The 17,565-nt window shown below is 33.9% G+C and overlaps 1 protein-coding gene across 3 annotated transcripts in view; it reads right to left on the bottom strand.

Annotated features, from left to right (window-relative positions):
- The window catches only part of DZIP3 (DAZ interacting zinc finger protein 3), a 116,783-nt gene that overhangs the window by 49,193 nt on the left and 50,025 nt on the right, over window positions 1-17,565 (bottom strand). For 2 of the 3 annotated variants that reach the window (XM_051985254.1, XM_051985256.1), the window contains exons 9-13: window positions 15,799-15,900; window positions 14,172-14,264; window positions 10,152-10,186; window positions 8,371-8,444; window positions 654-686 (exon numbers count right to left, since the gene is read on the bottom strand). In XM_051985254.1, coding sequence (XP_051841214.1) covers window positions 654-686; window positions 8,371-8,444; window positions 10,152-10,186; window positions 14,172-14,264; window positions 15,799-15,900 — 337 coding nt within the window. The remainder of the gene's footprint in view (window positions 1-653; window positions 687-8,370; window positions 8,445-10,151; window positions 10,187-14,171; window positions 14,265-15,798; window positions 15,901-17,565) is intronic. The other variant, XM_051985255.1, reaches the window with a different exon arrangement.

Genomic DNA, 17,565 nt, shown 5'->3' with positions numbered 1-17,565 from the left:
ATAAGGCTAGTTTGGGGAAAAAACTATAAAGGGGAAGGGCATCAAACAATACTGGAAAGGTAAATAGGAGGCTCAAATTATTTAGCATCGTAAATAACTTTGAAGTTATTTAAGCTTATGAAGCTTACATTGGTATTAGGAAGACACTGCAAGTTTTCTCAGATGGAGGGGCTGTGGTTAGATGTATACCCTTTGAAGAAGGATACTACTACAGTAGAGTAGGTGAGAAAGAACAGGTAGATGGCCCAATAGATGAAAGAGCAAGAACAGGAACCCATAAGACTCCTCTTTCTGAATTCAAATACACCTCAGACACTTGCTATGGAACCTTGGAAAAGTCATTTAATTGTATTTGCCTCAATTTCCTCATCTGTAAAATGAGCAGGAGAAGGAAATGGCAAACCACTCCAGTAGCTTTACCAAGAAAACTCCAAATGGGGTTGCAAAGAATTGGACATGACTGGAAAAGGATGAACAAAGTAGGTAAGAGGCAAAGGGGGTCTGAACTAGAATAGCAAGAAAGGAATGAACACAAAAGATCAAGAATTAGCTATGAAGAAGAAGGAAGAGGTACTAAAAATACTACTAGTACACATCAAATAATGAGCACTAAGTACATGTTTGTTCAGTGAATAAATGAATGATAAACTTACTATGAGAATTTTGTCTTGATTTCACAGTCACTCCTATAGTATGATAAAAGAAAAAAATTCACATGTATATACATGAAAAATACTTTATCACGATAAAACTAGATTGAGACAAAACACCAAAGATTCTCACATCTGCTTCATTCTGCAACAGATAACAGAAATGGGGATGTTGAGTCTTTCTATTCTCAATTTTTTCTAGGGGCTCTCTTTAGAATTAAGAATCAAAACTACTGAACCGTAATTAGAAGAGAAGACATGCAAGAGTTTTGACTACTTCATATGAAATAATGCCTAAGGACTTGGGGAACTGAGGAGATAGTTGATGGTTGGGAGATTAGTTTCTTGCCAAGTTTGTTTATCGTTTTAATTTTTTTGGGGGGAATGGTACCATCACAGATAACTTCGGAAGGTCACTCGGCCATAATGGAGAGATCAGGCTGTGATTGGGGGGGGGGAGGGGGAGCAGGGGAAGGAGGTAAGGGAGGAAGAGAAGGGAGTGGATTAGAGACAGGAGGAAGCAGGTCAGAGGTCAAGGTCACTAGCCCAGCTCCTACAAAAAGAAGTGACATAGGGGTGAGGGTATGGGTGGGGGTTCCCTCATTCCAGTGTCACTCAGCCTCCTCCCCACTTTTTGTTCTATTTTATAAGGATTCTTGGGAATACTTGCCACAGCCACTGAGGCAGCTCAAGAATTAAGTAGAAAAATGGGTTTCTGATGATTAAATTGGAGGAGGAGGTTAGAACTCAGGAGGCGAGAAAAGTGCAGAGCTCCAAACGAAGGGCCGCAGGGATCCAAACCTGGCCACCTCCTGGGGACCTCCTGGCAAAGGATGGCCCCGCGGAAGGGAAGTGCTCCCCAGCCATTGGCTGAGAGAGCTACAAGCCCTCCCCCTTCCAGGGCGGGGCTTACTCACCAGAGCGCCTCTGATTGGTCGGGGGTGGCAGGTGCTTCTAAGGACTTCCCAAGTGAGCGGGTGCAAAGCACCGTGTGCTCAAGAAGTGAAACCATTGTGGAAAAACCACCAAAATGGGGTTCTTCCCTTCCCCCCTCTCTCTTACAATGTTGGGGATACCTAGCTACCTGTTCTCAAAATGATCTTTTAATGCATAAAATAAAATATACAAGATTGCAAAGGAAACTCCTTCTATTAAAGTTAACTTAATGAAAAATGTTATCTGCCTTCAGAAGGAGTTAGCGAACCCGAGTGCAGACATTGAAGCAAACTTTTTTCCACTTCATTTTTCTTGCTTTTTTGTTGTTGTGGCAACATGGCTAATAAGAAAATATAGTTTATATGCTTCCCCAGTATAATTGGTAATCTTCACAAAAAGTGGGAAGGAGAGAATTTGGAACTCAATTTTTTTTAAAATAAAGTAATTTTTAAACATATTATTGGGAAATATTTAATGAAATAAAATGTACTAAAAGAACTAATAGAAAAAAGTTAGCAAAAAGAAATTGTTTTGAAACATATTCACAGACTCCAGATTAAGAATCCTACAAGTAAAAAGAAGCCAAATTCTGAGTAATTGCAAAACCAAGAAAAGTCTCTAGAGGACAAATAATGATATTTTATCTCCAGGGTTGTAGTGGTAAATTGTTTAACAACTTATTTTTCTTTTAATATATGAGAATATATTATTAAGTTTGATTTACATTATTAATGCTTTCTTAAGGGAAAAGGACTCCCATGTGCAGAGATTTTGTAGCAGCTCTTTCTGTAGTGGCGAGGAGCTGGAAATTAAGTGGATGCTCATTAAAATTAAGTGGATGGCTGAATAAGTTATGGTATAGGAAAGTAATGGAATATTATTATTCTATAAGAAATGATAAGCAGACTGATTTCAGAAAAGCCTTGGAAAGACCTTCATGAACTGATGCTGAATGAAGTGAGCAGAACCAGGAAAACATTATATATGTAATCTTTCAGAAGAAAAATAGATTTTTAATGAAATAGAAGACTTTCAAGCATTCCTGATAAAAAGATCAAAGCTGAATAGAAAACTTTACATTCAAATACAACTCAAGAAAAACATAAAAAGGGAAATATGGAAAAAATAAAACAGATTCAATGAGTTAAACTGCTTACATTCCTTTATAGGAAAATAATGATACCTGTAACTCCTAAGACTATATATATATATGAATATAAACGGTGTTTATACACACACACACACACACACACACACACACACACACAATGAAAATATAGACTGAATCTATTATGCCTCAGCTGAAGTAAAAAAAAAAGGCAGGAGTAACATTCATGATTTCAGGCAAAGAAAAATAGATCTGATTTAAAAAGATAATCAAGAAAACTATATTCTACAGCAAGTTTCTCTGATAAAAGCATCATTTATCAAATACATACTTAGCTGAATTTATAAAAACAAAGCCACTTCTTAATTAAATTAAAACAACTTTGATAAACTGCCTCATACCTACCAGAAATGACAAACCTTAGTGGGGATGTTGGAAAATACATACATAAAACTACTGGTGGGGTTGTGAACTAGTCCAACTGGAAAAAAATTTGAACCATATCCAGAGAGCTATAAAACTGTACATACCCTTTGATCCAGTACCACTGGATTTGTACCCCAAAAATATCAAAGGAAAAGAGAAAGGACCAATAGGTACAAAAATATTTATAGCAGCTCTTTTTGCAGTGGCAAAAAAATCAGAAATTGAGAGGATGGCCATCTCAATTGAGGAATGACTAAAGAGGTTATATGATGGGAATACTATTGTTCTATAAGAAATGATGATGAAGATAGTTTCAGAAAAACATGAGAAGATCTATACGAACTGATGAAAAGTGAAGTGAGAAGAATGAAATTATTGTACATTGTAACAACAGTATTGTGATGATGATAATCCTTGAAGATTTAGCTACTCTAATCAATACAATGATCCAAAACAATTCCAAAGGGCTTTTGATGAAAAATTCCTTCCATGTCTAGAGAAAAGATCTGGTGAATTCAGTGCAAACTGAAATATAATTTTCTCACTTAATTTTTCTTGCTTTTTTATAACATGACAAATATTGATATGTTTTGTATAATTTCACAAATATAATTGATACCATGTTGCTTGCTTTCTCATTTGGAAGTAAAAAAGCATGGGAGAGGGAGATAATTTTGAACTCAAAATTTTTAAAGAATTTTAAAAAGAAAAAAGTGAGCACAGGGAATAACAAAAGTTACATTGGAAAACATGATTCAGTTTCAAGCAAAAGAAGTCAAAGGCTTGTAGATTAGTCTGACATTTAGAATCATACATACTTTTTTTCAAGAAGGAAAGAGGTTAACACAGCCTGATTATCTGATAACACCATTACCAGCTATAATATCTACATGAAACAAATCGGGGCAGAGAAGGGAATAAGTTCTTGAGGGTTGACATTTCATTAAAAAGGAATTTTGAGAAAATAAGTTTGCACCTAATAAAAGAGAAATATATTTTGCATTAATACTATTTTATATGTGTGGTTTCCCCTTTAGAGTTCCCAATTTTGGTCATGATAGCTCAAGAAATAGATAAAAATCTACAATAGTCATCATTCATGTATAGGCCTCTTTCATTTCCACAAAAAGATGGTAGGATGACTTAAAATATTGACAAGTGATCTTAAAACGTTGTGTCTTTTAACTTTAAGACCAATACCTATATTAAGTACTTTCAATGTTCAACATCCAACATCCAGCTTGTTGGTACCTTATCAGAGAAACTAAAATTAAAACATCTCCATTATGACATTTTCATTATTGGGACATAAAGCTAAACAGAAAGACAATTTAGAGACATCTCAGAAGAAGAAAAATGTTGGGGAATTGGTTCCATCACATACCCAATGATAGCAATATATATATTATTTTGGGGGAATTTAACCAACTAATTTTGCAGTGGTCAAAAGCATAAGTAATTTGAGGCTATTACAGCTTTCACCTTAGTGGAGAATAAAGGGGTAAAGAAGTTTCCCTAAGGATTTGCAGACAATATAAATCTTTATTTTGATGTTTAACAACTTCAATTCAAAAGCAGACAAAGGGAAAGATAGCAAAAGCTATGCTGGAATATATGGTTCAGTTTCAAAAAATGAAAGAAGTCAAAGGATAATAGATCATTCTGAAGATTTACATGTCATACATAGTATGAATATTTCCCTCAAGGAGGGAGTCAGAAGGCACTAGATGTGATTAGTATTAAACATGATAATTTTTAAATGAAATCTACTAAAACTTAATGGAAAACAAATGAATATTTATAGATAAGTTATTTCAGAAGCAGCTATATGTCATCAGACCACCCAGTTGGCCAAAGCAAAGTTTAAAATAAACACCAAATAAAAGTGAGAAAATACTGCATAAAATTATGGCAGGTCATATCCTAATTTGTTTCAATAAGCAGCCAACTTAAAATCATGGAAAATGGATAAAAGTGAAGATATTAACTCTGAAAATGCAATTTTTAAGAAAAGTTAAACCATTGCAAAAAGTTACTAAGAATTCTTGATGAAACATATTACCTACCTCCTAATAGAAAAATGATGCTTTCAAGACTACAGATGAGATCACACACAGAGAAAACGGATGATCGTATATGGGTATAATATATACAATATATAAAAATATGATCTTGTAATAAACATGTACAGTCAAGAAAAACAAATTTCCACTTTGACCATATCCATATGTATGTATGCGTGCACGTATGTGTATACTCTATTGTTGTTCAGCAATTTTAGTCATATCTGACTCTTTGTGACCCCACTTGGAATTTTCTTAATAAAGATCCTAGTATGATTTGCCATTTCATTCTCTACATTATTTTTCAAATGAGGAAATTCAAATGAGGAAAGCAAACAGGTTTAAGTGACTTGCTCAGAGTTACATAGCTAATAAGTGGTCAGATTTGAACTCAGAAAAATGAATCTTCCTGAATCCAGTCTTAGCACTGTGTCACCTAGAGACTATACACTGTGTCACCTAGAGACCCCATGTGTGTTTTATATATGGTCAAAATGGTAATTCACTTTGCTTGACTATATCTGTTTATTATAGGGTTTTTTTTTTAAACTTTCTTTCTCATTGGGAGTAAGGGAGAGAGGTAGTGGAAAGAGAAAAAAGTAAATTTTGGTTCACTGCTAAAAAAAAATCTTTTTTAATTCTAAAAAAGAAAAATGTTTTAAAGTTGCAGAAGTTGAATAGTGCAATGGAAAAAATGAATTAACCTGTCTGATGTTATGGAATGAAAAATAAATTGCAGAAACAAATTAAAAATTGCCAAAATGAAGAAGTTAAGAGAGCCTATAAATGGTATTAAATCTGTAATCTACCTTACATCTTACTATATATATATATCTTGCATCTAATTTGACACCTCCATTTCACAGATTTGAAAAATAAGGCTTAGAGACACCTAGGTGGTAAAATAGAGTAGAGCACTGGCCCAGGAGTTTGAAGGATCTGAGTTCAAATCTGACCCCAGACACTTTGACATTTACAAGCTGTGTGCTCTTGGGTAAGTCACTTGCTTTATGGGGAGGTGGGGAAATGAGGCCTTGAAAAATTAAGCTAATTGGTCAAAGGCACATGACAATTTTCTAGTAAGACTTTAAGCCCTCTCAGTGCAAATCCTGTGACCTTTCTACTATAAAAACCCAATTATCATTTAAAAGCACTAAAGAAAAACATGATAGAAGATTATGAACCAAAATCACCTCTCAAAACAAAGTGGGAGGGTGGGAAGGTCACTGAACACAAAACAAGCTTGATGAGAAATTGGAATGAGATCCAACTAGCCTAAATTATTCCAAGAAGATTTATAGACAAACTGGAAATAAGATCCCTAAAGGTAGAGACTGTTGTACTCTTGATATGTGTGTCCTAACACCTAGCACATGGTAGGCACTTAAAGAATGCTTCATAATTGATTGGGGATAAAGGATTAATCAAGACCTGAGTCCAAATGTTACATAAAACATTTATTAGTTGTGATCCTCAACAATTCATTTAATCTTCCTTGCTTCAATTTCTTCATTCATAAAATGAAATGGAACTCAGTGGTCCTTTCCAGCTCTAAATATATCTCATAATAAATTTTTCAAAAATGGATGTATCTTCAAGTTTGTATTTCAGTGACTTTCATTAGTAATGATAATGTAACTGGTATATTGGCCCCATCCCTTCAGCATCCAATGTACATTGTAAAGAAGTGAAAATGGATTAGCAAAGATGGAATTTGGGGAAGTCTACTAAATCTGACCAAATACATACAGAAGAACTCCACACAGGAGGTGACATTAAAGGAAAGAAGAACAAGAACAAGAATCCAAGGATCAATTAAAAATATATCTCTAAGTACACAAAATTCCCAAAGAATGGAAAAGATCATGAACAATATTTTTACTGCAAAAAAGGACTATCAAGAAGATAATGGTCACCATACTTTGTGGTTTCTCATCTGTATTAAATTAAGATCAATGTAAATAAAGAGGACTGAGTATTCACATATTACACAAAGGCAGGCTTTAACAAGCTACTTACAACTACCTGCAGATGCATTATAACATATAAAGCATCACTGAAGATAGGTCTGATCAAAAAAGAAAGTGAATCAGTCAAGTATCCAAAATGAGACAGAAAATATAGCACACTGAAATCTTAGAGATACTAGATAAAAGAAAGATTTGGAATAATTCAGGCAGAAGATAGATGACGAATTTCTATGAAAACACAGACCTACCCTGATATAAAGGGAAAATCTTTCAAAGCATCAAATCCTTTTAAAGAAGTCTCCATAATTCTTAAGAATAGGGAATATCCAAACATAGTCAAGTACAGTGCTTTGTATACAAAAAAAGTATTCAATAAATGATGCTGACTATCATATAGTTAAAACATCATAGTGATTCATGCATCAGTGACTTTACAATGAAGAAGATGATGATGATGATAGCTAAAATTTATGTAGTGCTTATTATGTTCCAGGTACTTTGCTAAGCACTGCAGGAATATTAACTCATTCAATCTTCCCAACAGCCCTAATAGTATCTACTTCTATTATTATCTTTATTTTACAGAGGAGGCAACTGAGGCAAACAAAGTTTTAATGACTTGTCCAGCACTACACAGCTATCAAGTGTCAGAGGCTGGATTTCAATACAAGTTTTCCTGACTTCAGACTTAGCATTCTGTCTAATGCACCACCTAGAACATAAAACAATACACAAATCTTTCAGCCAATCATGCAGAATTTTTGTCCCATTGGGTAGTAACCAGCAATGGTTACAAGGCATTACAGTTTATTTGGATCTAGAAATGCAATCTGAACTAATGCTCTCTGTATTGATCATCAAGGCAAAGATCTGCATCTCCATAGTAAATAAATTGAATATTAGCTTTCTCTTTAGAGATGCTTGAGAGAGATTAATGCAACTCTTTTGTTTTACTCCTTGTTTAATAGCCTTTCCAAAGAAGAAGAATGAAAATAACATTTATATGCATGGAAAATCAATGAAGATTTTGTCTATGAACACTTTTTATGTGAAATTTCAAGATCTGTTCCCTATTACAAAAATGGAGTTTTATTTATTTTATCCTTTGGGATTACATACTACAACAGATTTACTAAATCAATATTTTTGCTTTATCTATATATAACACAAGCAGAGGACAACTTTTCAGGAAAAAAAGATAGAAAATAAAATGAAACCTTTTCCTTTTAAGTTTAATTTCCATATTTCTGTAGCTTCAGTGTCTAGTGGAGTCTTGAGTTTATTGAAACAGCTGCAAATAGAAAAAAAATCATTTAATTTGCTGTAGGTAAAAAGGGATCCCAAAGTTTCTCCCTGGAATAAAATAGGCAAAGGAAAAGAAGCATCAAATTTTAGAATTTGTCCCTCCCTATTCTTCACTCCAAGGCCACAGCAGAGTTAGAAATTAAACTGCCTGCTCATTTCCTACCCAAAGAGGAAACTTCAATTTTTATTATAGTCAGTGATGCCAGAGACTTTAAAGCTATAGTTATAGTCTACCTAAGGGATTTCTTAAAGGCCTATAATGCACTGTAAATGAAAATAAAAATCTCTTACTAGGATACACATATGGTTTATGGTTAAACAATGCTATTAAACTATTTCTTCGATATACTATTCTCATGATACATCACTGCAAATAGCAAAAATTTCTTGATATTTGGAAGGTACTCTGATATAGTCAATCCTCAAAGCCAAAAAGACCAGGATTCAATCTCTGCCTTTAATATTTACTGGCTGTGTAACCCTAGACAAGTAACTTAACTTCTCAGTGTTCTAGACAACTCAATCAACCTATAAGTTGCAGAGAAGGTATCAACTTGCCTTAGAAGAAAGAGTTTCTTCATTTTATAGTTCTCTTTACAGATGCAATTACAGGCTCACGCCCATTCCCATTTCATATATATCCCAAAATCAATACTATTGAATTAGGGGATCTCAGAGATGGAAGGGACGTTGGGAAATTTCTTCCATCCCCTTCAATTTAGAAATGATAAAATGAATCTTGTTCATTGATTTTTCCAGTATGACAAAGCCAGGACCAAAGTTTAGACATTATAGAAACTGGGGATTCTGGCATGCAAGGCAAATGCAATAGTAAGGAAGGGAAGCATTTAAGGAAAATATGTCTTGGGAGATCGGTAGATAAGACAGGTTCCACTCTGTGGACATCTCTAAAATAACGGCATTTAGGAGCTATATTACCTTGAGTAGATGCCAATAAAGTGCTCTTTTCTCTATATATACATTGTCTCTTTCAATTTATTTTTCATGTATTAATAGAAATAATAGTGATGTATTTTATGTCACTTTACATGCACATAAAATGCTTTCAAAACTTTAAGGTACTACATAAATAGCAATTATGATGATGATGATGATAATGATGATGATGATACAATTTCCTCCAACACAATTTTTTCCACTCAAGTACCACTTAAGATCTGCAAAGCACTTTGCTCATATTAGCTCATTTTATCCTCACAGCAACCAGGTTCTATTTTTAACACCACTTTGCAGATAAGGAAATTGAGGCAAATGAATGTGAAGTAACTTGCCCTGGATTATTACAGCTGCTGTTATGATTGGTCATCCTTTCTTCTTGAAGAGGACAGTTATTAAATATCTGAGGTGGAATTTGAACTCAGATCTTCCTGACTCAAGTTCCAGTACTCTACTACTATGCCAAAGCTTTTTTAAATGTGGGTGGCAACCTCATATGGGATCGCAAAAGGATTATCAGTAAATGTTTGATTTGTATACCTATTTTATATACCTATATATTCAGGGTCACATAAAAATTTCTCAATCCAAAAGGAATTATTAGTGGAAAAAGTTTAAGAAGCTCTGAGCTAGATGAGCTCTAAATCTTACTTTTCTATAGTAAGGAAAAAAGTAACTAAGATACAAATTCAAACTACAAATGACTACAAAGATTCAGGGGATTATGAATGCTTACCTTTGTGTATATTCATCCTTTTTCAAAACGTCCAACTACCGAGAGGCAAAAAAAAAAAAAAAAAGGTTACATTAATACTAATAAACATTAAAGGAAAAAAAAACCTCTCCTGTTGTTTCCTCACCAATCATATGAAGAAACTGAAAGCATTGGAAAAGAATAGCAAATGAAAGGGGGGGAAAAAACAATAAATCAATGGTCTATATATTAAGCTCTAGTCTTTCTCCAGAACTAAAATCCCATATCACCCATTGAACATTTCCTACCAGGTAAGATATCTTACAGGCATTTTACATTCTACAAGACAGACATTCTCTCACATTCTCTCTTACACCCTTCTCCTTAACTTTCTTATTTGTATTGCCAGCACTACCATTCTTTCGGCTTTTCTGATGTACAATGTCAGCATTATCTTCAACTCTTTACTCCTCTTCATTCCCCAGAGCCAATGTGCAATCACTAAGTCTTACTGATTCTACTTTGATGACATTTCTTACAACCAGCTCTTCACTACTCATTGGGCTACTATTCTAATTTTATCCTTCATCACCTTTCACTTGGACTACTGCAAACAATTAATTTTTACCCTTACCCCTTATTATTTCCTTTTGTGTATTGTCTTCCTCCATTGGATTTTAAGTTCATAAAGGACAGACAGTTTTTCTTTTTCTTATCTGTATCCCCAGAACCTGGCACATGATGGGAAAATGAGGACAGAGGAAAGGGGAAGAAAGAGAAAAAGGAAGGAGAGAAGAGGAGATGGAAAAAGAGGAAGAAAAGTGAAGAGGAAGCAAAAGAGAGAAAGAAGACAGAGGAGAAAGAGAGAAGAAACAGATATAAATATACATACATACAAATAATACACATATTGTGAGATAAACATATATACATATACATTTATATTTATCGTGATTTCTCTGGGCTATTACCTATCTCAGAGCTTACAGGTTGTTCTTTGTGAACCCAAAGGAGCAACCACGATCATAGGTACAAGGTTCTCTCGAGGGTCCATACTCCTAAAGTAAAACTAGAGTTCATAAGCCACTATCAATGTGCTTACTTTTAATAGTCAGCCAATAAATATAATTAGTTCAAGCCAAAGGCATTTACTAAAATGGAATATTAAGAATAGTAGCCAAAAAATATTCCCCACTAATCTGATGCACACTCTCACAAATATAAATAGCTTCTATGAAACCAGTGAGCATATACTGATTGATACCAGTACAAAAGCAATAAGGAGCATATATAGGAAATACATGACAAAGAAAGTCACACCTCCAATACTGCAAGGACATAATGTCCTCTTTTTTTTTTTCATGGACTTACACTGCTTCTGCTGGATGCATTGTATCTGCTGCACAGTTCTCTCATTTGGATTTCTTAGGCCTGCTCCACATCACAACTTACCTCCCAATCACAAAACAAATCCTCTTTTACTTCATAATTGGCTCTCTTCTTTAATAACAGGAGTAACTCCTTAGAGTTCCTCCAACTGATTGTTTTTGATTCCCTGTGCTTCTTCTCAAAAAGGTGTAGTGTCTCCTACTAGGGATATAACTCCACTGCAAAGGAGTAGAGGAACAAGAAACTTTCCCCTCTGTCCCCTCATAAAAACAAAAGGGGAAAAACAAAGATTTCCCTTTAAGAATTCCTACCTGTATAATCTCCTCTAGAGTGACAGAGGTCACTTTCCTCAGAGTTCTCCTACCTCAAATCATTTTTAGAATGATCAAGCTTATTTTTCAAAGGTCACCAGAAACAATACAACTGCATACTTCCATTAAAGAGAACATCATAATTTGTAAAGAGGTAAGAAAGTAGAGATATATCTTTGTTGTCCCTTTGTTGTCTTCCCCATGATTTCATCAGCTGGACTAGGGCCAGAAAACAAAATGATCAAAGATGTCCTGACAAACTATCCTCCCTCTCCCCTCCTATTCAATAGTTATTTATAAGTAAATATAATGGCAGACTAAGGATGATGCTGTCACATAGTAGATGTTTAATAAATGCTTGTCAAATGAATAGTCAATTGACTGAGCCCTTACGGATTAAAAAAATAAAGACAAACCAGTTCATCTAAAAAATTAAGTCTACTTTGCATATTGAAATTTTAAGTAGATAAAAAGTAAAATGACATAGGAGAAAACAATTAGATTTGGAATCTGGGACATGAGTTCCTATTCTGCTGCTGCTAGTTACTACCTTTGTCATCTTGGGCTATTCATTTAACATCTTTGATCCTTTGTTTTGTCATTTGTAAAATGAAAGATGCTAAAGTTACTTCCAATTCTAAATCTATTATTACCCTGCTTTAGTTTGTGAAATATAATAGGGACATGGTAAAGAGATCAAGAGCAAACCAGCTATCTTTTTCTTGAGCCCATTCTAATTTCATGTCCTCTATATTGGTGTTCAAATACTTGATAAAATTGTAAAAAGATTAAAACAATGCCATGATTCTGTTAGTTTAATCCCCAGCTCCTTAAACTATGGGTTTATGTCATGTCTCCCATATAGGGTCTCATAACTGAACATGGGAGTTGCAAAATTATGATTTATCTTCAGTAAATGTTTGATTTATATATCTATTTTATATACCTATATATCTGTGGTCATATAAAAATTTCTCAGGCAAAAAGGGATCACAAGTGGAAAAAATTTTTAAATCTCTAGTTTAATCCATGATAAAATAATAAAGTTTCTATTTAGAGTTTTATTGTCCTTATAAATCAACCAAAAAACATTTGTTTGCTATCTAATAAGTGACAGGCACTGAGCTAAGCTCTATGAAATTGGCTTCCAAATAGAAAATTACTACAATTTCTTGCTATTATTATTCCAAATCATCCCACAGAAAATTTTATTCTGATGTCTTACTCTGGCATGTAAGCATGTAGCCTTGAATTCTTAAAGATGACATTCATGGAATATAAATTTGGGAATGTTTTTTCCAAGTTAGAAAGGGCTTGGAATCCAGTATGTGTTTCTTGTATGAGGACTAGTCTTTTTAGAACTTATACTGATAAAATCTTCTGGCCTCAGCAAGTTCTGAGGCCATCTACTAAAGCACAGAGAAACTGTCTTTTGCATGAGTAGAGGGAATATTCGCACCAATGACAAATCCTTAAAGTTTTGAAATAAGCATGATTCAAAATTAAACTTCATTTATATCTCACCTTATAGGTAATACAACACTTCCTCCACAATAACCAAGTGAGTTTTATAGCACAAATATTATCCCCATCTTACAGATTGGGAAAGTGAAGTTCAGAGAGACCAAATGACTTCTCTGTAGGACATAATATACTATGGCTAAAAGAAGGCTAATCATCATCAGTACAGGATCTTTGAGGATAACAATGGCGATGGGAATACTTTTCTCATTTTTATTTTACAATTAATTATTGCTCTGAAAATCTGTTTTAGGGGAAAAAATACCAAATTTGTAGATGGAAATGCTTCTAAAAATCATACAATATGAAATGCTTCTGATAGGAAATATAGCAAGTCTTTGCAGAGTGACAACAAGGTCTTACAGATGCCAAACTTCCAACTCAAACAGAGATTGAGTTATTATATGTCTCATGAAAGAACTGAGTCAGTATTATTTGGGGAACCAGATAAATGGGAACACATATTATGGTGAAAAAGAGTCAATGATTTCTCACTATCTGTTTTCCGGAACTTGCTTTAGAAAATCTGTTGATAATCCTCGCTATCAAGAAAAAAAAAAAAAAAAAAAAAAAAAAAGATAATCCTCGCTATCCCATTTAACTACATTCTATGAAGTTAGATAAGTTGTTTCCTTCTCTGAACCCCATTTTCTGCATGTATGAAATGCATACTAAATGACCTCCAAGATTCTATCCAGTTCCAAATCTGATGATCCTATAAAATGTCCCATTCAATCACCAAACCATAGAACTGTGACTAAAATCCTGCTTTCCTCATTAACAGTATCAATTAAAGCTAAGAGTTGCAAGAAAACAATGTTTCAGGACTCTGTATACTTACCAGATTTTTAAAGACTCCAAGTCCTTCACATTTTCGCATCTTTACAATGTTAGCAATACATCCTTTTCTCAAACACGTTTTTTCACTAAAATTCTAAAAATATTTTTTAAAAAAATGAAAAAATAATCAATGAATACCTGCATGTTTCAAAGGATAAGCAAATTTAGTCTATAAATTTCTTGAGAGCAAGCATGTTTTATATCTTTATGCCTGTCCTCACCACTCAGCTTAGTATATTGTATGTAGTAAATATATAATATTTATTGAGTGATGAATGTATGTCAGCAATTATCAGAAAGCTGACTTGTAGATATAGGCAGGCTTTAGCAGATGTCCCAAAGATATGTATGTCAATTGTTTAGAATCTGAAAAATTCCTCTTTCTATCTTCTCTATGTCAGTCAAGAAAACGATCATTCTTCCAATCACTCGGGTTTACAACCATAGAGTCATCCTTGACTCTTTATTCCAATTCCAATCATTTGGCACATCTCTATCATCTCTCAGATTCATCCCCGTTTTCCTCTTCATACAAGCAACCACCTTACTTCAGGTCCTTGATTACCTCTCTCCAGGAAATGTTGTGATTTTATTTACCTCTTAGTGTCTCAAGCTGCCTTCAAGGCTCAGCTAGAGTACTTCTCCATGAGACCTTTTCCCTTTCCTTTCATTGTTAATATTCTTGCCAAAATCACTGTCTGTTTATTACATGCACACACATATATATCCTGCATTTCTGTAACTGTGAACATGTTGTATTACCCCAGCAGAACATAATCTCTGTGAGGACAAGGACCATTTTATTTCTGTATTATTCCTAGAACCTAGCACAATTGTCTAGAGGCTAAAGTAGGGATTTAATAAGCACTTGTACATTGATATATCCACAATGACTGTTAAGTAATTTGCATTTCAGAAATCAGTGTAATTTTTCATAAGAAGGAAAAGTTTAGTGAACAAGAATTCTGTAAACATAACTTGTTTCCAACCTAACTTTTTTAAGTAAGGCTGTTTTTTTCTTCCTGGATTTTCCTCTCTCCAGTGGGAAAATAATAGGTCCTTCTATCTGTGAGATATGCTAAGTACTTTGAACTTTAAAGAAAAAAGTTCCACAAATCCAAAGCATCTTGTTGAAAGTCTCTAGAGTTTAGAATGTATTTTTCTTCTTCTTGAACAACACAAATATCACAGGTTCCAAATTATGTTAATTAGCTCACTTAGGAGGATAACTTCTATGGGCTTGGGCTTTAGACTTCTAAATTAACTCCAATGGTAGAGAACTAATTTCAGGGTTGTGTGATTTTCAATATGTGATTATGGATTTGCTTTTAAAGAATATGTTAATCAGAATTTATCACTGTGCTCCACCCATAGAGAATGTTAATATAGTTTTATTGTCTATGTATTTATCCAGAGACAAATGACTGTTGTTGGTGTGCCCTTGAGATATTTGGCAAAGAAGTCATAGTGTATCTCTTAAACTATAACTTTCAATAAGCTAAGATAGAGTCACTGAATCCCTATGCCAAGCAATAGCAAAACAGCACACCCAAGGAGGTATGAGGTGAAGAGATGTAAATGGAAGTAAACTTTATTCAAGTTTTAACCATAACAACCAAATGCAATACCTCATCACTTTTTCCAGGATGATTCTTACTCTTGAGCTTTTCCCAACAAATTTTATGAAAGTAGACATTGCAGTTTTTACTGCAAATGAGATGAACAAAACCCTAGAAAGAATAAAACATGTCAAAAGAATAAAAATATGTCAATATGAAAGTTTTAAACTATGAATAGGGTACCTTCATTGATGACAAATCTGGGTTACTTTTGCACAGAGCCCAATATTAAGCAAAAAGGCATTGTTGAACATATGATAATAAAGCACTACAAGGAAATGTTCAAAATCATAATTGAGTATGTATAGCTACATTTAAATAAAACGTTCTATAAATTAGTACAGACAAAAGAAAGGTAGAATCAACAATTCTCTAAATGAGTTGATATATAATAATGTTATCAGCAAGAAGAAAGCAGAAAAATACTTATATATCGAACTTAGAATAGGAAAATTATACCAATGATTTGCCATCGATAGGTGACATATTTTGAGATTTTTATTTTATTCCAGAAGTGATTTAGTAGTTTTCCCCTTCCTTTTTTCTCTTTTATTCCCACTCCTCTTTCCTCCCTCCCTCTCCTTCTCCCTCTTCCTCTTCCTTTCTGTCTCCCCACAACTGTCTCTCTGACACTCTCCCTTCCCCCATTCTTTCTTTTTCATCTCTCCCTCCCTCTTTCACATCTCCTCTCTCCTCATGGTTTGAGGATACAGACTCAAGGTTAACTGACTCATCTTGATCTTAGTAGACTGATACTCCATCTAAATAAAATAAGTTGTAACTACCAGTATATTTTATATAATGGCAAGTTTTTGTTAAAATCGGAAAGAGCAAACTTTCTCAGTATCAAGAGTTCTTAATCTTTTTTGTATCATAGACCCCTATGGCAGTCTAGCCTAAAGATCTGTTCTCAGAATTATCTTTTAAATACATAAATACGTGGGACAACACTGAAATAGCTATCAAAATATGATTTTGAAAAACAGGTTCAGAAACTTCAGGTTAAGAACCTCTGCTATATAAGAAACTATTATTTAACTTATCCAAGGAAGCTAGGGAATGGGATTTTATTAAGCAATTCCAGAGGTGTTTCCTAATATGTAAAAAGAAATAATCCATATATAAAGATGCTAAAGGAATATCTGTCACACCTCTTCTTGAATATCCTGAGATGATGACAACACCCTTAAGCAAGTAGTCAATAGACATATACAGTATTTTTAAATATCTATCTCCATCTTTTTTAGCTGACATAAAGGATTGAATCTGCAGAATATTGATTCTGTCTCTAGAAAATTCCAGATCTTGTCAATGTGTGAGAGGACTAGAGCTCAAGTTTAGAAATCAGATGTCTATTTCTTGATCTTTCAGGTTATCTCACTTAGGCCTCCTTCTCTTGTGTACTGAACTCACTTAGCAACTAGCCTCTCATCCCTAGGCTTGCTGCTACTGTGTTTCTTTCCTTTTTCTCTACTATTTTATACCTCTCACAGTATCTAACTCAATCTGACTGCCTAGATGATAGTTATCTAAGCTGATAAATCCTCTAAACTTGTCATAATGCAAAAAAGATTAAAGATTTGAAGGTTCTTACTCTAGTTCTGCATTCTAAGATCTTTCCACAGATAATAATAATTATTTAAGCTCTCATATTCAATATGTATATAAAATAATAAAATGAATAAATCATTCTAAATTTAGATATAATCTAGGCATAAAAACTAGTCTGTGCCAAGAATCAGAGAAACATTAGGCTTTTAAATGTTTGACTTAACG

The sequence above is a fragment of the Antechinus flavipes genome, chromosome 3, assembly GCF_016432865.1.
Source record: "Antechinus flavipes isolate AdamAnt ecotype Samford, QLD, Australia chromosome 3, AdamAnt_v2, whole genome shotgun sequence".
Classification (NCBI taxonomy): domain Eukaryota; kingdom Metazoa; phylum Chordata; class Mammalia; order Dasyuromorphia; family Dasyuridae; genus Antechinus; species Antechinus flavipes.
The sequence above is the reverse complement of the archived record's forward strand: the minus strand, read 5'-3'. Positions and strand labels throughout refer to the sequence as shown.